At 35.7% G+C, this 24,661-nt stretch overlaps 1 protein-coding gene across 1 annotated transcript; it reads left to right on the top strand.

Annotated features, from left to right (window-relative positions):
- The first annotated feature begins 4,808 nt into the window (after positions 1–4,808).
- LOC149829163 (DEAD-box ATP-dependent RNA helicase 18-like) lies at positions 4,809–24,370 on the top strand. The gene is made up of 11 exons (XM_090017297.1): positions 4,809–5,115; positions 5,271–5,507; positions 6,517–6,777; positions 7,287–7,366; positions 7,509–7,614; positions 8,877–8,990; positions 15,603–15,701; positions 15,923–16,012; positions 23,073–23,179; positions 23,251–23,394; positions 23,482–24,370. Exons 1-11 carry the CDS (start codon positions 4,840–4,842, stop codon positions 23,990–23,992), a joined length of 2,025 nt encoding a protein of 674 aa, XP_089873423.1. The 5' UTR covers positions 4,809–4,839; the 3' UTR covers positions 23,993–24,370.
- The last annotated feature ends 291 nt before the right edge of the window (positions 24,371–24,661 follow it).

Raw genomic sequence — 24,661 nt, 5'->3', positions numbered from 1 at the left:
ACAATCAGATTCAGAGTCAAATGGGTCAGACAAAACCAAATCCCGATCCAACTAGTTTAAAATCTGATAGATTCAGATTTTGTTGGATTTTGACTCATCCAAATCTCAATACCAAATCTTGATCCGACAATCCGATGTGAATTTGCTTACTGAATCCGACTAATCAGATCCAGATTCGGGTCGAAATCCTACTGAGATTCAATGTTTGATCTGCCTGGGGTTGGACATACTTTTTTAAACCATGATTTGATTTTCAAATAAACATCTCATGTCTATTTCTCAACGTTGCTTTATACAATTACAACTAAATTAAACTTGTATATATTATTTGCCTTTTTTGTGACTAATTTTGTATGCTTTTTTTTAGTTCTTTCATGTCTTTCTGAATTAAATCAGTTTTAATCATGCATTCGTTCTTTGAAAACTTTTTGCTGCTTGGCTTACCGAGCAGCTCGTGACTCTGCTCGGTTCAACTCATCTTGAACTCATTCGTAATCGGTTCTTATAGCTGGCTAGCCAAGCCATGAGCAGCTCCTTTAGCTTAAACGAGTCAAGCCCAAACGTAGAGTATTCAGCTTGACTCAGCTTGAAAGAGCTCACATGGATAATATATATATATATATATATATATATATATATATATATATATATATATATATATATATATATATATATATATATATATATATATATATATATATATATATATATATATATATATATATATATATATATATATATATATATATATTAAGTATAGTATATAGAAAAGAAAAATGCATAAAATAAATACAAAAAGAAGGATGCATAGAAAATATATACATAAAATATGAACTATTAAGTGTAATATATAAAAAATATAATTTAAGTGTAACATATAAAATAATATATATTCTATGTATAAATAACATGGAATCTTTTCACACAAGCTAGCTCATGTTCAGCATGATTCATTTAGAGATGAGATGAGCTCATGCTTGACCCGGCTAAACACGAACATGAGATGAGTCATGAACTCAATCCACTGGTAAATGAGCCAAGCCTGAACATGCCTTGTTCGACCCTACCCACAAGAGCTCTGACTTATATGCTATCTATTTTATAATTCTTTTCATTACCCCGTCGTGGGTAAATGATCCCACAACAAAGGAATTGTACAATATGAAATGACATAAAAAAATACTAATAACTAATTATCAAATAAAAATATGAAGATTTTTCTCAGTTCTTTTGGGAAAATGACCAGTAAGAAACTATTTGAATATGGTTGGATTTCCAATTCCAAGTTAATAGTATACCAATGAACGAGACTGCTAGCTATTTAATTGAAATGCAATAATTAGGGCTTTGCCCTAACAGAAAAAAGAGAAAAAAAGAATTAATGCTACCATGAACATTTGTCATGTATAAATTCATATTGTGCATAAAGAAAAAAAAATTCAAGTACATTTTAATATGGGTAGCATGGTAGTTTTTAACTTAATGATGAACACAAGACAACTTTAAACCAAGAGTATTAAAGAAATGAGAGTATTTAATTAAAAGTGTTAAAGTTTGAGGATCTTACAAATATGTATATTAATTAAGGAAAAAAATTAAATGTTTACTTCATTATCAAGGTTGCCAAGAAGGGGAATGAAAATAAGAGGTTGGGGAATTAAACGTTTTTGAGCTCATGATAACTAATAAGAAATAATATATATATATATATATATATATATATATATATATATATATATATATATATATATATATATATATATATATATATATAAAGGAGAAACCACCACTAAGTTCAGAGACCTAGCCGCGTTGGCTCTGCCTGTCATATTTATGATCATTGTCTCCGTAGCTCAGTGGGCTTACCCCTTGCCCCCAAAGAATCGCTGCGCTTAAGCTTGTGCAACGAATGACACCCATGGGATTTGAACCTAGACAGCCTATCTAGCTGCCTAGGCCCCATCCCACTAAGGCAAACCTCTTTGGGAAAGAAAACTAGCACAAGGGTAAATTAATTTGTTTAATAAAATATATGAATAAACAAATGTATAATTAAGCTACTTTTAATAAAATAAGATAAAATAAAAACAATAATAAATATCATACATATAATGCTTCAAGGCATAGCTACCATGAAACAAAATAGATACAAGAAGCAATGCGTGAAGCAAAAGCGGCGAAGCAAGTGTTAAAAAATGGCATAAAGCAAAAAGCTGGATATGGTTATAAAGTGATTATGCAAGTACATAAAAATGAGAAGAAAACACACAGAAAGCAATTTGAAGCATGAGAGAAAGTAATTGAAAACTATTGTAAATACAAATATAAAATGATATAAAACCAACATGTAAGCATGTTATAAAAAATTTATAATTTTTAATAAAAAAAACACAAGTGAGGGAGAAGCAAGAGGAAAATGTCAAAATAAACGAAACGGAATCAATTTGGAAAACAGGTAATTAAAATTCTAAATAACACATAAGAGAAACATGTAAGAAACACGTGAAAAAAAACTTTTTTAATTAAGAAAAATCTGTTTCCCATGTGATGTAAAACATGTTTCACACTTGCTTGCCCCTCCTAACATGAATTAGATTCACATGTCAATCGCTTTTACACCCTTCAATGTGTAAATTAGATTCACTGGTTTATTGGTCGATCAATTCAAATGCCAATATTTATCACACGAGTCATGTGAGCCTGATGTGAATGTAAAATCTATTGACTGTGTAAAGGAGCCAAACAAAAATGTCGATATGGACAATGAGAAACACACATTTTCCCCACAAGTTCTGTTTTTTTTTTTTAGAGAACAAGTTTTGGAAATGTCATGTTTTATAAAACGGCTTCCCTATACCCAATTTTAGTAGACCCATGGGTTCAAGTTAGATCCAAAATATAGACCCATAACAAAACTGAATCAGATCTTGGGTATTATAAATGAAGACCCAAACCCACCTCTGCCCGACCCAAGTTTTACATATTTTTTGATTCGTGGGTAATTAGGTCTAGAATACCAATCATATGAGACTGAAGTTAAAACCTTAACCCGTTAACACCCAAACTAGTCCAACCTATTAATCCATATGAGAGTACCTTTTTTAGCCATGCCAAGACCCGATTGAAAAGGGATATATTGAAGACCTGACCAGATACATAACCAAACCCATTAACCTATACAAATACATATTTTCAGTTATACCTGAAGCCATATATGAATCCGGACCCAAATTAGATTGGGTTGGATCTAACTATTGGACCTGATTCAAAATGGGGTATTACAACCCAATTACACCCCTAGTATCTAGTAACTTTAATCATGAGCCACGACACATTGCATATTATTAAAAAAAAAATGATCGTACTGTACAAATAACTTAACTTGATTTCTTAAAAATCTTTACAATTTTTTATATTCTCTTAATGTCTAAAATTGCAAATATTCGATAACAATAAAATTGTATCGCCCATAGGCTCAGTCTAACTCCCACTTAAATCCAAAATCATAGTTTTTTTTATTCGAACCTCATGAACTTGCATAAATTTATTTGCGATTTTTTTATGAAATTAAAATCACTAAAATCGTAAGTATCTTATGCTTTCACATATCTTTTATGAAATCCTATAAATTATTTGTGAAACTTCACTTACTACTAAATTTGCAAATATCTTTTTGTTTCATATATACTTTAAGAAAGTGAAACTTATCACTAAATTCGTAAATATCTTACTTTTTCGTATATACTTTCAGAAATCACATAAATTTATTTGAAAACTTTACTTACCACTAAATTTATAAAAATCTTACTTATTCGTATATACTGCACAATCTCGCATAAAATAATTTGTGGATCACCTTATATTATAAATATCATATTTAAATATTTATGCAATTATTACAAATATATGATATTTTTTATTTTTTGCTCGAATCATATATAAACCCGTTGTAGTCCCCCACTTGATTATTTTCACATAATCTAAGGTTTTTTTTTTTATCTTTTGTCCCAAACCAATGGTATCTAACCTGCTTTCTTTCTAACAACTATTTTCATCAATTATTTTTGTCAATTATTTATAAGAGACATTGCATTCCCACTGAACCATCGATGATATATTTTTTTGTTAAGCATAATGTTTTCTTTTGTTTAATCGTAAGATATTTGCAATTTTAGTGATTTCAATTTCACCGCAAAATTTGCAAATAAATTTATGTAAGTTCGTGAGGTTTACACAAAAAACCCTACAATTCTAGATTTAAGTGGGAGTTGAACATAAGCGGTATAATCTTATCACAATAAAACCTTAATTTCTAGTTGCAAAGGTTAAAAGAGTTCTACAATGTCGGATATTTGCAATTTTGAACATTGAGAGAATATAAAAAATTCTAAGGTTTTTAGAGAATCACGTCAGATTATCCACACAATATAGTCATTTTCTGTTATTTTATCATTAATCCATTATAATGCTTTTTAATAATATTTTAAATAATAAGTATGTTCTTGCATATTAAAATCACAAAAATATAAAATTTCAATGAAAAAGAAAAATACGTATCGTGTCTAGGTAACGCTGGTGGTCGCGGACCTCACCCATGGTTTATCGGAATGATATTTGCCGCGTCTTAATTTTCAAAAAGATTGTGTTTGCGTGTCATATGAGTATCGAATCTCCGTACGTGTCCTTGTCTTTGTTACCTTAACTTTCGGCAATACCGACTCCCCGAATCGAACAAAAACTTGTGAGAGAGAGAGAGAGAGACCGAATCGAACAAAAACTTGTGTGTGTGTGTGTGAGAGAGAGAGAGAGAGAGAGAGAGAGAGAGAGCACAGAGCAGCCATGGCAGCCACCGTCTCTTCCGCGACGAAGGGCCTAACGAGCGTCCCATTCTCGGAGCTGCGTCCCCAACTCTCCGACGAGGTTCTTCTGGTGCTCAACGACGGTGGGTTCCGCTTCTGCACCCCTGTTCAGGCCGCCACCATCCCGTTGCTCTGCTCCTTCAAGGACGTCGCCGTCGACGCCTCCACCGGCTCCGGCAAGACCCTCGCCTTCGTCGTACCCCTCGTCGAGATCCTCCGTCGGGCCGCTGCCCACCAACCCCTGAAGCCCCACCAGGTCGGCGGTTCGACACCCATTTGATCCCATCCTTTTGTTTTCGTGCATTCTTGTTTTTGGGTATTCGTTTTTTTTTTCTTTCTTTCAATGCAATACTGTTAGTTTTGGTCTGATTGGAAATGGGCATCTGAGTTCTGAATTGATAATGGACTCAGGTTGCAGGAATCATTATCTCACCAACGAGAGAGTTGTCATCTCAGATTTATCACGTTGCACAGCCGTTTGTCTCAACTCTGCCGAATCTTAGAACTATGCTCCTTGTTGGTGGGTGGGACATAAAAGTGGAATTGAAGAAGATAGAGGAGGAAGGTGCGAATCTTCTCATAGGCACGCCTGGAAGGCTATACGACATAATGGAACGCGTGGAAAGTTTGGATTTTAGAAGTTTGGAGGTATTCAAACTCCTGCAGAACTTAATCGTTTGAGCCATGAATCGAGAATTTACTATTAAAATTCGGGGAATGTTCTGTGTACACTGCATTGTACTCTTTATGTCATATGGACACTTCACTTGGCATGGATATCCCGCATCGACAAGATGCAACGCTCGGGCACTTCATGGACACGGTCGAACCATTATCGGACACTGTGGATATTTGCGTCGTTAAGTTTATGTCTTTCCTTTTATGATCTTGATTGCTTATGTCTATTCACTGGGTGTTTCATTTTCTTTTAGAATTTGTCATCAATTGCATTACATTTCAATTTCAACTTGATTTTATTGTTTGATGTTTTAGCCTATAGTGATTTGGAGTTGTTGGTCAAGAGTTTTCACTTGATCTTGATTGCTTATGTCTATTCATGTTTTATTGCTTTAATTTGATGATTATAACCATGTAATGGGACGTGGCAATGGTGGCTCTGCCTGTTTGGAGAGCAGTTTGTGCAAGTCACCATGTGATGGGACGTTGTGAGCTCGAACCCCACTGGTATGGTGGTTGAGTAACTGCCTGGTTGTATAGCCACCAGTAGGGCTTATCTACTGGAAAATAGAGGGGCCTTAATCCCCCAGCTTGATCATCAAAAAGACAAAAAGTTGTCTATTATATATATGTGCACCTCTTTGTGCATACATGATGCGCCCCTGTTCCAATATTTGAGGATTGCTGAGTCATACCAAGCGTATCTGCATCTTATCCCGTTCCTGCACCCTTATTCATGTGACATAGATTGTACTTGATATAGAGCTTTTCATGAATGGGAGAATTTACTTTGACTTCTGGGATTTTTCTGTGTGCACTGCATTGTACCTCTGTGAATAAAATTATGTGGTTTTTATGCTGTGGCATGGGTATCTTGTGACAACTCTAATTCTGCGCTAGAAAAGAGCATGGTCAGACAATTTGTTTTGTATGAAATGCACACCTCTTCTTAATTTGCTTATATTATTGTGGAAAGCAGATTTTGATTCTTGACGAGGCAGATAGGCTTTTAGATATGGGCTTCCAGAAGCAGATCTCTTCCATAATATCTTGTTTACCAAAGCAACGAAGAACAGGTCTTTTCTCTGCTACTCAAACTGAGGCTGTTGAAGAGCTATCCAGAGCAGGCTTGAGAAACCCTGTGAGGGTTGAAGTTCGAACTGATGCCAAGTTACCAGCTGATTTGGCACCTTCAGCAGAAAGATCCTTTTCGAAAACGCCTTTGGGGCTACATATTGAGGTCTCTGTTCTTGCATCTGATTAAACTAGTTTATTAGATTGGCTCAGCAATTTGCTGTCTGTTGTCCCAATGTCATTTTTTTTGAGAATTCAAAATAGAAATATTAAAGAATTAAAGCCTAAAATATGTGTGACCACTACATCCATCGACAGCAAAGGTTGAAGCCTATGGCTTCTATCCTGAAAGGGCAGTTGAACAGCAGTCCTAAAGTATTAAAAGTCAAATAGATTGAAGGTTGCATTTACTTAGAGTTAACATTATTCATGTCTACCTGTCTATGCCTAGGCTTACTCTTGTTTGTGCTTCCTCGCTCCTGTTATTATTATAATTATATATTTTCTCATCTTTGGACAAGGATATGGGTTAGGTACTTAGGTTATGTTGGGATTTTTGATGTGAAAGATGATCATTTTTTTTTGCTCATGTCAAAACAAGCAGTTGTCTATCAAGCATTTTTTTTTCAAGTGCTGGCGTTTAGTTTCTGAATGGTTTATTGCTTCAATACACAGTATTTAGAGTGTGGAGCAGAGGTGAAGTCATCACATCTCGTTGATTTTTTATCCAATAACATGCAAAAGAAAGTCATAGTGTAAGTCTTGTTATCAATCTTTTTGTTAGATCAAATTGTTTCATAATTAATCCCATAAAAATATCAGACACATTGTTTCATGGCCTTTGAGTGGATTAGCCTCATTTTTTACTTATACAACTGTTTGCTTTGTTGTTAACAGATATTTCATGACCTGTGCCTGTGTTGATTACTGGGGAGTTGTATTACCTCAGCTTAGTCTTCTCAAAGGTTCTCACATCATTCCTCTCCATGGAAGGATGAAGCAGGTATAAAAAACAAGGGACAAATAAACAGCTAAACAGTACACACAATACACAGGGAACAAAGAGACACACACATGTATATGTGTGTAAGATACATAGATGCATGCATTACTTACATGTACATTTTACATGGATATATACAACTATGTGTGTGTGTTGAATATATTTGGTACTATCAATGGTACCACATTATCTAGAAAAAAGTCATATTGTAGGTGTTTTTTGCTTAATCTCAACCTGTTGATATGTTTATCATCACTTGTACTATTGCTTGTACAGAAAACTTGCTTTGGGTCAAATCATTTCAATTAAAAAACCTCATTTTGTAAAGTTTTGCTGCAATATGGGCTGTTGATTTTCAGATTTCTGTAAAAACATCTCAACAAATGCATGTTTTCCCTAAATAGACTACAAAGATCATATTTTTAAGGTATAATATACATAACATGTAATACAATATTAAAACTAGTGTTGCCTACTAGATATTATGGCAAATGAAACACATACACATGGGACCACTTGGCACACACATACACTTTTTTTGTGACTGTCCATGGGTTTGTATAGATGTAATGAAGGAAATTGTGCCTAGTCCTTGGGTTATCCCTGACATTGTCTGTTTACCATTTTGGTGGCTCCACCAATAGCCAGTAATATCACGTTCCATATTGTGAGTGTTGCTATTTGGTTCACTTCTTGCCTTTTTTGGGAAAAAATCTTGCAAAAGTTGTGCAAAAAAGTTGTCACACAGATGCATCCTTGTGATAATAATGTGCATATACAATTCAGATAATGTTGAGGAATTCAGTCAGATTATATTTATTAAATCTTGATAAATTTCTTTCTCTAAATTCTGGTCTAAATGTTCAACAAATTGTAGTTACTTGTGGAAGAGGTCTAAGGTCCTTTTCTGTCACAGAGTTAAATGGAAGAATCTCAATATCGTGTTTGACTTGACCTTAGGCTACTGGAACAGGAAGGACAAGCTCTGCCTGTTTTGATTGTTATTTCTAATAATGCACGTGTCTTCTCTTTGAAGGATCATATTCTTGCTCTTTCTTATCCTTTTCTGGCACAATTCTATGAGCATGCTTCTGGAAACTGCTGTTAATGGCGTCATCCAGTAAGATACCACAACTCTAATGATATATGTGTCACATCTAAAATAAGCAGTTCATATGAGTTAGGTGTCACAGATGATGCAACCCTAATTTACTACCATAGCTGTTTCTTAAACACTGCTGTAAAATTAGAATTTCTTGCAGAGTGCTAGGGAAAAGGCATTAGCTTCCTTCATGGAACTGTCAAGTGGTATTCTGCTATGTACTGATGTTGCAGCACGAGGGCTTGACATTCCAGGTGTGGATTGGATTGTTCAGGTAAGTTTCATAGGTAAATTCTTATCTTTCAGCCGCTGTATTGCACAAATTTGATAAATAATCTTTACAAACAATATATGCACTTTAACTATAGAGAGGTTTAAGCTAATCATCATATTTGTAATAACATCCTCATCATCGTCGTCATTGCCATTGTTTTGCATTCAGTTAGCATTTATGTTTAGAAAGTTATCCAGAATCACATCATTGTAGTTTCTCCCTCAGTCTCACACCACTACCATGAAATAGATGAAGCGTTTAATTGGTGATAAATATGCGTCAGTAGCTGATTACAAGAAGAAATTTTGGCACGTGCTTTGAAATAAAATGAGGATCTTCAAACCACGAACTTAGATTCACAAAGAAAGTGTCTAGAAAGACACTAAATCATAACCCTTAAAAAGGGTATAATAGGAAACAAATAGGAAATAAAATAATCTTTATTGATATGAAAACACCTAAATGCTTAAGAAGCATTTGGGAATACATTACAAGAGGGGTTGCACCCCTATATATACACTGCAGGGAGAGGGGACTCAATAGAGCTCTAAATAGAGCTGTGTCCAACGGCTCTAAATAGAGTTGTTGGACACACAGTCCAACAACTCTATTGCTAGTCAAGTCTGGACTGAGACTTGACTAGCAAAGTCAGTCTAGTTCAAACTGAACTAGACGACTAAAAGAAAAACATAAAATTACAAAAAAAAAGAAAAGAAAAAATATTTTATTTATATATATATATATATAATATTATATATATATATATGTATTTACAATTTTACATTTTAACACTCCCTCTCAAACTTATGGTACAATGAACGAAAGTTTGTCTAAGAGAAAGTGGAATTGGGGAGCAACAAGAGGCTTTGTAAAGAAGTTTGCTAACTGATATTCTGAAGTAACATATGGCAGATCAATTGTCCCGTGTAGATATTCCTCTTTAACGCAGTTACAATCCATTTTGATATGTTTGGTGCGTTCGTGAAATATTCGGTTACTGGCAATGTAGATCGCACTTTTGATGTCACAACACATCTCTGAAGCTTTTGTTGCTTCAACTCCCATATCAGTAAGCAGTCGTCGGAGCCAAACTACTTCCATGGTCGTGGTTGCTATGACTCTGTATTCAGCTTCGGTGGATGAGAGAGATACCTTTTGTTGTTTTTACACCTCTACGAAATCAACGATTCACCTAAAAAAACACAAAAACCAGTGGTTGAGTGTCTATTATTGGGATCTCCTCCCCAATCAACATCAGTATATGCAATTAAATCAAGAGAAGATGAGGAGGATAAGAAAAGTTCTTGTGAAATGGAGGACTTGATGTATCTCATAATACGCATGACTGCTCCCATATGAACAAAAGTGGGGGCATGTTGAAATTGACTTGCTGTGTGAACAACGTGTGCTATATCTGGTCTGGTAATGGATAGATAGGAAAGCACCCCAATAAGTTGTCTGGAAGGAGTTGGATCTACAAGGAGTTCATCATCAATCTTCATTTTAACATTTACCACTTCTGGAGTATCAACTTTCTTATCATCAGTAATACCAGTCCTGAAAACAATATCAAACACAAATTTAGTTTGAGATAATAAATATCCTCTAGGAGAATAAGCAACTTCAATGCCTAAAAAATATCTTAATAAGCCTAAATCGGTCATTTCAAAATGAGATTTAAGAAGTGTTTTGATCGTTTCAACTCTCTTTTTATCGCTTCCGGTGATGATCATATCATCCACATAAAGAAGAAGCACAATGATTCCTGCATTAGAATTCTTAACAAACAAAACAATGTTAGTTAAACAGAATTGAAAGCCAAAATCGATCATAACACGACTAAACCTATCATACCAAGCTTTTGGCCCTTGTTTAAGACCATAAATGGCTTTTTCTAAACGAAGGACTTTATCTTTAGAAATACTTAAACCATGAGGGGGGTTCCATGTATACTTCTTCAACTAGCTTTCCAATTAGAAAGACATTTTTGACATCCATTTGAAAAATGAACCATTTCTTAATAGAGGCTAAGGCAACTAAGGTTCTAACAGTTGTCATATGAGCTACATGAGCAATGATTTCTTCGTAACCAATGTCATATTCTTGAGCATAACCTTTGGCTACTAATCAGGCTTTATATCTTTCGAGAGTACCATCACTCTTGATTTTAATTTTATAGACCCATCAACATCCTATAGTTTTTTTTTCCTGGAGGAAGATCTTGAATAGTCCATGTAGAAGCCTTTTCTAGTGCATTTAATTCAACTTTCATGGCTTCTATCCATTTGATATCATTTATTGCTTGGAAATATGTGGATGGTTCTTCATATGAGTGAATTAATGCAATAACTGCCCTATACGTAGGTGAGGACTCGTATGACACAAACTTTCCTGGAGGCCTCGAGACTCGAGATGATCATCTAGTTGGAATGTTAGAATACTTTTCAAGTGCACATGGAGGATTAGACTCTTGTCTCCTGAAATATTGAATACTAGTATCCCTATGAACTTCTTCATCCTCAACATTATGATCAACAATTCTTCGATCATCATCAAAGTTACAGTCAAGATCATATTCATCAGGTGTTGATGTTAGATCTAACAAAAACGAATACTCAGTGACTTCCTTTGGTTTTTCAAAATCAAAGAAACTCTCTTTTTCAAGAAAGAAAACATTTCTAGACACATATAGTTAAGTCAAAACATCTATAACCTTTCTGATTTTCAGCATATCCTAGAAAAGCACATAGAATCGCACGAGATGAAAGTTTATCATTTTTGTCGGTAAATATGAAACATTTGCACCCAAAGATTCTTAGTTTAGAGTAGTCTGGAGAGACTTTCATAAGTTTTCAATCGGAGTGATATTATGTAAAGAGGAGGATGGCATCCTATTAATGAGATAGGTGACGGTTAAGGCAGCTTCTGCCCAAAAATCTTTCGGGACATGATTTGCTATTAATAATGTCCTAATGGTTTTCATAATATGACGATGTTTTCGTTCAGCCATCCCATTCTATTGATGAGTATAGGGGCAAGATTTTTTATGTGTGATGCAATGTAATTTAAGATAATTTTTAAAACCAGTAGATAAAAACTCTCCTGAATGTGTGCGAAAGCTAGAAATATCATTTTGAAACTTGTTTTTGACCATATTATGAAAAAATTGAAAGTGTGAAAATACTTCAGACTTATGTTTAAGAAAGTAAATCCACGTATGTCGGAAAAAATCATCGACAAAAATAACATAGTAAGCAAATCCTCTTTTAGAAATCACGGGTGCAGGACCCTAAACATCCGAATGTACTGATTCAAGTGGTCTTGAAGAGAAAAAGGTTCTGTTCTGAAATGGTAATATTTTCATTTTGCCAAGAATACAATCTTTACAATCAAATGATTCAGAGTTACAAAATTTTCCTAGATTTGAAAAATATTGGATTTTGGCTATATGTGGGTGACCAAGTCTCTTATGCCATAACTCCAACTCAATTTTCTGAATATTATAGCAAAAAATATTATTCGGCATTTCCAAAAAATCCATGTAATAGAGTCCTCCTTCTCTATGGCCATCCCCAATCAGCTTTCCTGACTGGCGATCTTGTACCCAACAACCATGAGAAGAAAATGAAATATTACATCCATAGTCAGAAATTTAAGACACAAATAGAAGATTCAAATTTAATTTTTGAACATATCTAATTTCTGGGATAGAAAATTTATTTGTTTTATAAATCTTTTCGAAATTTCCTATTCCTTCTATTTCAAGGGAAGTCCCATCGGCTGTAAAAACCATTGACACACTTGTTTTATTTTTAACACATTCGGATAGACTTTGATTATTTTGGGTCATGTGAAAAGATGCACCAGAGTCAAGGAGCCAAGAAATTTTACCTGGATCGGAAAAAGATGAGGTTGCAGTGCCGGTTGAGGCTTCAGATGAAGAAGAGGCACCTTTGATGAGAGGCTGAAGAATCTCCATTAGTTGTGCCATTGAAACTGGTGCATCCTGATCTTTGGACTCCGATCCAGCAATTGCAACTCTTTTCTCTCTTAGTTACTTGAGTTTGGGACATTGTGGCCTGTAGTGTTTCGGTTCATGACAATGATGACAAATAACCTTCTTCTTATCATAATCATTATTCTGTCGGTTAAAGTGAGGAGGTCTATAAGATCGAACATGATTCCCTGGTCTAGACAGCTAAAACAGAATCATCTTCAGCTTTAGAAGAGCCTTTCCGGAGACGATTCTCTTCCATTGTTAATTCTTTAATAGTTTCAACAATAGAAGGAATTTTCCCCTGTGAAGGAGGGTTGATTTAGTAGTTTCAAATTTCGGCCTTAATCCAGTTATAAACTGGTAAAAATGTTCAACATCGAGTTGTTTATGACGAAGCTCGATGTCTTCGGCACAATGCCACTTAGGTTCTAAAAGGGAAAGTTCTTTCCAAAGTTCGGACAACCCATTGTAATATTCACGAATAGTTTTGTCTCCTCGGGTCATCATTCGAACTTTTTCTTGGAGGTTGCATACGTGTGCAATATCTTTAAGGGAATACATATTCTTAAGGTATTCTCATGCCTTATCGGCATGATCAAACTTGACAAGACTTGAGCATTTTTTAATGTCAACGCTATTGATAAGCCATGACATTATCTTCGCATGAGATATTCTCCATTCTTTCCATTTCTTCTCGTAAGAGGCAAGAGCATTGATTTTCTCTTCTTCTGATAAAGGAACCTCTTTATCTCCTTCCTTTTTAGTAAGAGATAGCTCAGGTTCCGAATCGGAACCATCCACAATCCCCCATAGGCCTTTTCCCCATATATGGTGCTTAATGATTGAAACCCATGTTACATAGTTCGTATCGCTTAATTTCATAGGTATGATGGTGACTTTATCATTGTCATCCATCGATTACAAGAAGAGAGAAAGAGTAGGGATAAAAAAAAACAATAAGAGAAATGAGAAAAAAAAAGAAATACAAAACAACAAGATGTGAAATCTTCCCCAATGAAGTGATACAACACTTCTCTCCAAGTGACAAACACTTTTGCAAATGGGCACAGAAACCGAGGCAACTTTTCTTCAAGATCTAATACTTCCGCGGCTCCGATACCATGAAATAAAATGAGGATCTTCGAATCAAGAACTTAGATTCACAAAGAAAGTGTCTAGAAAGACACTAAATCATAACCCTTAAAAAGGGTATAATAAGAAACAAATAGGAAATAAAATAATCTTTATTGATATGAAAACACCTAAATGCTTAAGAAGCATTTGGGAATACATTACAAGAGGGGTTGCACCCCTATATATACACTGCAGGGAGAGGGGACTCAATAGAGCCCTAAATAGAACTGTTGGACTGTGTCCAACGGCTCTAAATAGAGCTGTTGGACTGTGTCCAACAACTCTATTGCTAGTCAAGTCTGGATTGAGACTTGACTAGCAAAGTCAGTCTAGTTCAAACTGAACTAGACGACTAAAAGAAAAACATAAAATTACAAAAAAAAAAGAAAAGGAAAATATTTTATTTATATATATATATATAAAATAGTATAATAATAATATTATATATATATATATATATATTTACAATTTTACATTTTAACATGCTTTACCTTTTCTAGTCATCATGCATTTATTGGGGTGAATAAAATTTTTACAATCTCATCATGTTGTTCTTCAAAATATTGATGCCAAATCCCTTTTGCATAATTAATGAGTCGCGATTTCGTTAAATAGGGAACAATAGTTGATGTATTTGGATTAAGTCAAGGAATGGATCATAAATGGCTTTAGTTTCTTTTAAACATAAAATGATGTATTCATTTTTAATATACTCAAAGGTCCTGTTAAGTAATTCTTTGAAAGTCAAGGGAGAAGTGTTCAACATTAGCTTCTCAGTGTAAGAAGAACAAGTAAAAATATTATGTCTTACTTTTGCATATAATTGATAGACTTTTTTTAAGGATATAGGTCATAGATTATCTATGCCAAACTTTATTATTATCTACTAATTACTGGTTGTGGTATTAGAAAATGGTGATGTTTACCTGGATATAAGACCATGTTTCTTCTTTTGCTTCATATCTAATACAATAAGCATTTTTCGTAATTGAAGTCAAAGAGTGAGAAAATTGTTTTGTATTACATGGTATTATGTTATCATATGCACTGATTTTAAACTGGAAATATTGTATCGTGTGACATCTTTTATTCTTTTTACGTCTGAATTCTCAAGAAACTTCCTATTTCATGTGGACACTTCTTTGACCCTTCTCACTTCTTGCTTCATATGGACTTTAAAAATCTTTGCTTTTTGCTTCCCTTTGTGATTCTCATTTCCGCTTTGCTTTCTGCCAACCTTGGTTATGCCTACACCGTTGGTCTTATAAAGCTTTATATGAATTCTAATAAATACCTTTTTTTTCGGCTTCTGACACCTACAGAGTTGGTTTTATACAGTCTTTGATTATGTGGATTGTAATATTCATGGAAGCTAAAATAAAGCTATCGGTTTTTTCTTGGCTGACATATTATTGGTGTCTAATATCTGGTTTCAGGATTAATGAACCTGTTTATTGTTGTCTTATTGCTTTTCTCTGCAGTATGATCCTCCTCAAGATCCAAATATGTTCATACACCGAGTTGGTCGCACTGCACGTATGGGCAGACCAGGAAGGGCTATTGTTTTTCTTCTCCCTAAGGTTGGTTTCTAATAGAAAGTTTATATAAAGAAAAAATGACTTATTATCGAGAAGAAAAAAGAATGTGACCATTACAAAGATTGACTATGCATTTTCATGGCAATAGGATGTAGAAGTTCTGTATCCATACAAAGATGTGAATCACTTTATGCATGCATTATGCATAAGAACGCTATTTTTCTAGCATTTATCCAACTGATTCTATGTTTCTGCATTTAAAGGAAGAAGCTTATGTTGAGTTTCTGCGTATAAGAAGAGTTCCTCTTGAAGAAAGGAAGTGTTCAGCTACTGCTCTAGATATCGTTCCAAAGGTGATTCATTTACTCATAACTGACATACCTGTCCAATAATCCTTTTGATTCTCAGAGCATTTAGTTCATAGTGATAATGAACATATTCTTAAAAACATTGGGGAAAGAAAAGCAGTTCCACATTTTTTAGTGGTAGATGTCGCAATAAACTCCAGTATTCTACAGGATTTGGAGAAAGATTGGACCTTCCTGCATTCATTATAAAAGACATGCTTTCTCAAGAATGATACATTTGTTAACTTTTGATATCGATATGAATTCAGTCAGAGAAATCGTGCAATGAAAAGTGGACGACAAGAGAAAGATTGGGTTGCAACTCTACAGGCCCCAAAGATAGGGAATCTTGTGCATCTCTATGACTTTTATATTATGTTACATGGCAAGTTACAAATCTGCCTTCATGAGATAAAATACAATGAAAAAAAAATTAAGGGCATAATGGGTACTAGAACAAATAATATACATATCAAGGATCTGGATCCAAACCCTGGTGACGTCTCAACATCCTCCCTCAAGTTGTACATGGTCACTACCATGGACAACTTGCCTTTTAAAATTCAGAATCTTTGTTTGGTGAGCTCTTTTGTGAAAAGATCAGCAATTTGTTTTTCTGTGTCAACATATCTTGCTTCTATTTCATGATCATCAATTTTTTGCCCGATGAAATGTTGATCTATCTCAATGTGTTTTGTTCTTACATGTTGAATTGGATTCAATGAAATTTTGATGGCGCTTTGATTGTCACAAAAAAATAGATGTTAAAATTCTTTCACCCAACTCATCTAGAAGATATCTAATTCATGTCACTTCTGAAGTTCCAGCTGCCATAGAGAGATGCTCAGCCCTTGTGCTAGATTGTGCTACTGCCTTCTGATTTCTACTGCTTCATCATACTAATTTTCTTCCTACAAACACACAATATCCGGATGTTGATCCTTTTTCGTCCAGATCTCCTGCCCAGTCAACATCATAAAATGCCATAACCATCATCATATCTTCATTTTGTGCTATTTTCTTGTACACTAATCCATCTCCAACAGTTCCTTTCAAATACTGTAAGTTTCTTTTAACTGCCTTCATGTGACCTGTTTTAGGCTCATGCATGTGAAACTTGATTTACAACATAAATAAAATCATGTCTGTTGAATGTCAAGTACTAAAGCATGCCCACTGCACTTCTTTATCTGGTTGGATCGTCATATAGGTCTCCATCATCGACACTCAATCTCTTATGAATTGGACTTGGAGTGGCAACTGATTTACAGTCTTTCATCCCAGTTTTATTCAACAAGTCCAAAGTATATTTATGTTGAGTCAAGATTAACTCATCTGCCCTTCTATCAACTTCCTCTCCTAGAAAATACTTTGGCCTTATGAGATCCTTCATCTGAAATCTTTTGTTCAAGAGAATCCTAATTTCTTCAATATGGGCTTCACAACTATGGGTAATAATGATATCATTCACATATATGAGTATTAGAGTAATGTGATCCTAACCTCTACATATGAACAATGAATGACCTCTTGATTTCATTTGATAAGCTTTCAAACCACTAACGCGATGCTTGCTTGATGCTTGCTTCAGCCCATATATAGCCCGCTTTAGCTTACAAACATACATTTCAGGATCTTTTTTGCCAAAACCTTGAGAGTGCTCTATATACATTTATTCTTTGAGACTCTCATGAAGAAAGGCATTCTTCACATCGAGTTGATTCAATGACCAACCATGATCTAATACCAAAGACATAATAAATCTGATAGCTCCCATTTTAACTATGGGGCTAAAGGTTTCTTCATAATTCAGGCCATATTCTTGAGTGAATCCTTTCGCTACCAACCTCATTTTATACCTTTCTTTGCTCCCATCTGGTTTGTATTTAATTTTGTATATCCACTTTGATCCAACAACATTTTTGTCTTTTGGCCTTTTCACTATTTCCCATGTTTTACACTCATTCAAGACTTTCAACTCTTCATTCATGGCTCCTATTCATCTCATATTTTTGCAAGCTTCTATAAAACGTCTTGGCTCTTCATGTTTCTCTATCTCTGCCATAACTATTTGATGTTCCAAATTGAAATTTTCCTAATGTACCCATTGATCAATAGGATGACGGATTTGTGTGGATAGTTCTTCTGCTAGTTCATTTTCAATCCCCTGTTGTTCTACATGTCTCTGTTCTTGCATGGCTTTTTTGTTGCGTCTGGTATATAGTTGCCCGTATCTAGAACCTCCCTGTGACTGAATTTGGTTTTTAAGTGAATCAGGAAAGCTCTCATCATTGCTGTCGTTTTGCCCGTCTTTTACTATGTTATCATCTTGATGTTGTTGGATTCCTGAGATGAGATGAACATTTAACCATGGCTCATAAATTTCAGGACTCCTCATTTTTCTCCTGCATTGACTTCATAGACATGTACTGAAAAGACTCTTCATCGAAAACAATGTTCCTTGAAGTATGGATGCACCGTTTTGATGAGTCGTAACATCTATAACCTGCATAGTCATCAACATACCCAACAAACTTGCAAACAACTTTATCATCAAACTTGGAGGCCTCTATCAACATGAACATAACAAGTGCACCCGTAAGCTTTCGACATTTCATAATCTGGCTGTTTCCCATACAAGGTAAAATATGGTGATTTATAATCAAGAATTTTCATGGGCAGCCTGATTATGACAAAAGCATCTGTATTCATCCGTAACCTTAAAGAAACATCACTAGCATGCATCATCGACAAAGCACTCTCAACGATGTGTCTATGTTTCTTTTCAGTTAGACCAATTTGCTGAGGTGTGCATGGGCAAGAAACCGTACGATTGATCCCATTTCCTATAAGAAATTCGGTAAATTATGTTATGTATTCACCACCGTCACATTGGAAGTTAAGGATTTGAATAGAAAATCAGTGTTACCAGTATTAGTGAGTATCGGCCGATACATATCATATTGGCAGAATTTCGATACACTTCACCCTGAATCGGCTGTTTTTTTAAATAAATGCCTAAAAATACAAAAAATTAATTTATTATTATTATTATTTTAATACTATTTTAATGGTTTTAACACATGTCACATTATGGTTGACACACAATATTTTTTTATTATTTTCTAGCCGATACAAAACGATTCAGTTGAGTATTGGTACTGGCAGCTGAATCAATGGGCTGATACCGATATTGACAACATTGTAGAAAACTGAGTTTTTGACATATGTATAGAATCTATGAATCAAGGAAAACACTTCAGATTTGTTTTTCAAGAATAGTGAGTGAAGTCATCAATAAATATAACATAATACTTACTACCATACATAGAATCAACAAGGGCCGGTCTCCAAACATTAGAATGAATAAGTTCAAAAGGCTTCAAAGCTCTATTATTCTAAGAAACAAAAAGGAACATATGACTTACAAATGCTACAACTGAGACATAAACCACCAGTACTATTAGTCCAAGTATTATCAAATTTATAAATAAGACCATCAAACACAAGTCTATTAATAAATCCCTGACTATAGTGAGCAAGGCGATAATATGGACTTAGACTCATTAGAAATGGAGACATCAAGAACCGACTTCGAAGCAACAACACTACTCAATGAAGGTTACTCCTTGATGACACACATGTTTTTTTGCCTCTCCTCTTCAGTGTACGTCTTCTTCGTGAGAAGATCCTTCACATACATAGAAGAGGAGAGTGAAAACAACGAAGAAATTTGTATCATCAACAAGTTTAGATACGAAAATTAAATTCTTTTTTATGTTGGGAACACATAACACATTAGACAAAGAATGAATTAGAATTGGACAAGGGAATATGAGTATTTTCAATGTGAGATCTATGTCACATGGGTACGGGTACGAGTACAAAGGGTACAATATGGTAATTTTAAAAAACGTGGGCACACACACACACACACACACTGTGTGGGTCCAATGCAAGATTCATATTATTGTTTTGTAGGTCCAAATGCAATGTTTAGTAAAAATGCACAAATTTTAGTAAAAAAAGAAGTTAGTTGGATGGCATTTTGAATAAAAGAGGGGGTTGTAGGTAAAAAAAGGGTAAAAGAGGGAAACAAGGGAGGGGTGGGAGGTTACGATAAAAAGAAAAGGAGAGAGGGTTTCGGCCCACCACTTCCCCTTTCCTTCTCTCTCTGTTGATTGGATGAAGAAGATGAAATAACAGAGAAAGGAGGGTAGAAGGTATGGTGCCCCCCCTCTCTCTTTTTCTTCTTCCTCTCCTCTTCTTCTTCCTCTTTCTCCTCGGCTCTTTCTTCTTCTTCTTCTTTCTCCTCGGCTCTTTCTTCTTCTTCTTCTGAAGGGTACGATAAAAAGGAAAGGAGAGGGGGTTTTGTCCCAGTGCCTCTCTCTCTCTCTCTCTCTCTCTCTCTCTCTCTCTCTCTCTCTCTCTCTCTCTCTCTCTCTGGTGATTGGATGAAGAAGGTGGATCGGAGGAAAAAGAAGGATAGAAGGTATGGTGCCTCTCTCTCTCTCTCTCCCTTTTTCCTCTTATCCTCTTCTTCTTTTTCCTCTTTCTCCTCCACTCTTTCTTCTTTTGAGGGTTTTGCGAAACAACAAAAAAAAAACGGAGAATTTTTGGGTTTCAGGTTGGGTCTAGGTTGGACCTAATCCAATCCAGGCCCAACACATATCCGGTACCCGTCCCTGTGTCAACACGGGTATGTGGGCCATTTAGCTGAACCCACGTGTAGCGTGAAATATATTATGATGAGTACCATCTCCATAAATAACTTTATTTCTACCAAGATAAGGGACTGATTTACATAACTTACCGTCACTTGTAGTATGGCTAGCTGCCTCAGAGTCAAATTCATTCCTCTTAAAATTCAGACCAACCAATCCAGCAATAAGAGTCTCTTTATCATCTGAACCCTGCAAGCTAGATCCATCCTGCTGACTTTTCTTTTCAGTCTTTATTCTGATCAACAACTTTCAGATTGTAATTGGGGTCATCCTTGTACCGGCAGTTAGCCTTAATGTGGCTAGGATTCTTGCAAAGGTAGCAAGTGAGAATAGGCCTCCGACCCTGAGTATTCGGGAGAATATTCAGAGTAGGTAAAATGCCTCTACGTTCTTGGCCGTTTACTCTACCACGTCCTCTACCTAGGGGTGTCAACGGGTCTGGTTTACCCAGACCCGACCCGGACCAAGCCCTATAGGGTCCGGGTATGGTGACAAATAAGAAGACCCGATTAAGACCCAGGTCCAGACCCAAAGGTTCGATTAATATATGGACCCGGGTATAGTTTGTGAAATTTTATACCAGACCCGGACCCAACCTGCGTTCCAATTAAGACCCCCAATTTTTCAATGTAAAAATGAAAAAATATTATTTTACCGTGTATGGTCTGGGTCTGGTTCATGTAGTTCTTATCGGATCCCGATATGGTTTCTCTTATAGTAGAACCGATTAGACCCGGGTCTGGACTCGATACCATACCTGAAAATCTGGTGCAAGTCTGGTTCCACCTGGGTCTGAACCAAACCCGACCCATTGACACCCTACCTCTACCACCTCAAAACAATCCTTTTCCTCTTCCACGCTATGTATTAGTGACGTGCACCCACTCGAGTGTCATGAGATAGCTCTTCATTTCCACCATTGGACATCTCATAATGAAGTAACTTGGCTCTCAACTCATCAAAAGTAGGCAACTTGATAAGGTATTATAGAGTTGTAGAAATGATGGTATTCAGATCTTAGGCCGATAAGCGCTTGCTAAACTTTCTCTTTATCTTCTACTTCACATCTCTCCATCGCTAACTGATCTGTAATTGACTTCATCTTAATCAAATAATCTAGAATTCTCATTGACCTTATCTTCAAATTTTTAAACTCTTTCTTTAGATACATAATTCTATCCTCTGAAATCTGAGAGTAAGTTTGAACTAGTTTGTTCCACACGTCCATGGCAGTGCAATCATCTGGTATACCTACAAGTACTTCTTGGGACATGGTGGAAGTAATGTAAGCTACCGATGCTTGATCCTTTTTCATTCAGGATACATGCTCTGGATTCTTGTTTTGCGTGATAGAGATAACAACCCCTTTGTCATCCTTATTTTCATGCACAAGATACTCTGACTGGATCTGGATTGACCCATCCAAGTGCCCTGTAAGATCCTGACTCTTGATGAAGGAGGTGATTTGCCTTTTCCAAGTGAGGAAATTCGAATGATTCCATTTTTTGGAGACTAATTGAAGACGGAAATTAGAAGGCAGAAGGATAACTTTGGATCCATTTGAGAATCGAAACGTAAAGGCTACGTGAATCATGGGAAGAAACAAATTCACAGGAAGGAATGGATTACCAACAAAACATGGTGGCATGATAACACAAGGCTAAAATAAAAAATAGCTGTCAAACTGAAATAAATTTGGATGTGCAATTTTTTTTTGCAAATCAGATAGGGCAGCAACACAAGCAGGCCTTCTCAATCACTCCTTTTTTATCTCCTCTTTATATATTGTACTAAAGAGAAGAGATCGAGGAAAAAGTTTTTTTTTTGGAAGATATGCCACCCAAGATAGAATCGGACTGAATAAAAGCCGAAGAATAAAACCCGTGAGAAGATTATAAGAGAAATATAGACTAGAGAAAACTTGATAAAAGAAAACTTGCAGCCCAAGAAAGAAGAGAAAACTTGCAGATGGTAGGTGCTGCTGATCCAAAAAGTGAAGTTTGTCCTTCCTAACTTGATTAGATCTATTTGCTACGGTGCATGTATTTAGCGGAGTAAAACATTAACTCAAATCAATTTTAATGACATGTAAGGAAACTAAAGTAGGGTTATGTTTAAACCAAGCATACTATCAATGACATGTAAGGAAACTTACTCTGGTAGCTAACTTATGTGTCTTCAAGGTATGAACTTTGATAATGAAAACTGGATTAGTGTATATTTGTTGTCTACTACCATCCAGTTTTTTCCTCTCTGGCACATGAAGCAACTGTCTTTGAAAAGTTCCTATTCTTGAGTGATTTACTTTAGAAAACTCAGGCCTGATAAATCGATGAATGCAGATACGTGCTGCTGCAAAAAGAGACCGTGACGTTATGGAAAAGGGACTCAAGGCATTTGTATCATATATTCGTGCATATAAAGAACATCACTGTTCGTACATTTTCAGGTTAATCATTTTTGCCTTCTTTCGGTGTTTTGATTAAACATTCTATGTCTACTTATATTTGAGTACTTTAGGTGGAAAGAATTAGAGATAGGGAAGTTGGGAATGGGTTATGGCCTATTACAGCTTCCTTCAATGACCGAGTTGAAGAATCACAATTTGTCAATTGATGGTTTTACACCTGTGGATGACATTAACTTTTCAGAGATCAAGTACAAGTAAGCTTTTTTGTCACCCATAACCAGAAACAAATCTCTTCCGGCATGTTGATTTTAACTGAATTCTTATTCTTGTATCCAATTCAGAGATAAATCTCGTGAGAAACAGCGAAAGAAGAATATGTTAGAAAAACAAGAATTGGCACGTTTGGAGCCAAAACCTGAAAAACCAAAGTTGAACAGTGACACAGGCAAGGCAGTTACAAGGAAGAAAACAGGTAGGCAGCGGCGGGCAGTCCAGAGTATGGAAGATGAAGACGAATTGGAGAGGGAATACCGTTTACTAAAGAAACTGAAGAAAGGAACAATTGATGAAAGTGAATTTGCAAAGCTGACAGGAATTGATGATTGCTTGAGCGGAGAATCAGACTCGGGGAATCCCAAGGATAGTAACTCAGGCATAAATGAGTCTACAAAAGTGGCAACAAAGTTGGGGAAAATAGCCAAACAGAAAATGAGATCTGCTAGAAGCGTGAAAGTGAAACCTAGCGGTGGAAAGAAAAACGAAAACATTAGACAAAGCAAGTCAGGTGGTAGAAAGAAAAACCATCACCATAGGCGTAGCAACAAGGGCAAGTCTCAGAGGCAAAGAAAGTGAATGGAATGACAATTTTTTCATTTTGCTACTGCTTGTAAAGCCATAAAGCTGAGCGTGCAAACTAGGGCATTATGAGTTCCACTCCAAGTTCATTTGCTGGTAGCTGAGGAGAAAGCAAGAATCAAGGAAAGAATTTTGTCAGTGTTTGTTCTAACATTGATCAAACAGTCGGAGGAAGCTGGAGGAGTGCCACAAAGAAATGACAGTTTTGAACAATTGAGTGAGAATCCATGTGTAGGAATAGACACTTTCAACAACTGAGTGAAAATCTATCTTGGAGGGCTCCTGTAAGTGTACGCATTCTGTTTCATGCTTCTCTGTGGGGCTGCAATTTTGAATTTTCATTAATATTATGGGCTTTGTTCTGCTGATTTTTGATATTTATTGGCTATTTAATTTATGCACATATTGTCATTGGCTTGTTTCTTATAATCCCTCCTAAGACAGATCATTTGGTTGAGTTGAAGGTATAGTTCCTTCAAGGCTTACTGCATGTTCAATCTGATATTTTTGTGACAAGGGCCCGTCAGATTGGTCTGCCTCATTTGCACTCGCCAAGTTCATTGGTACAAAACCCCCAGTTCCCCCTGCCCACTTCGGGCTGCAAACGGACCAGATATGGTCAGATATCTGATCCAAGTACATGTTATTTCCGGATATGGATCTTTT

This window comes from Nuphar pumila, chromosome 9, assembly GCF_984573655.1.
Source record: "Nuphar pumila chromosome 9, dmNupPumi1.hap1.1, whole genome shotgun sequence".
Lineage (NCBI taxonomy): Eukaryota > Viridiplantae > Streptophyta > Magnoliopsida > Nymphaeales > Nymphaeaceae > Nuphar > Nuphar pumila.
This window is presented reverse-complemented; position numbering and strand designations above follow the sequence as displayed.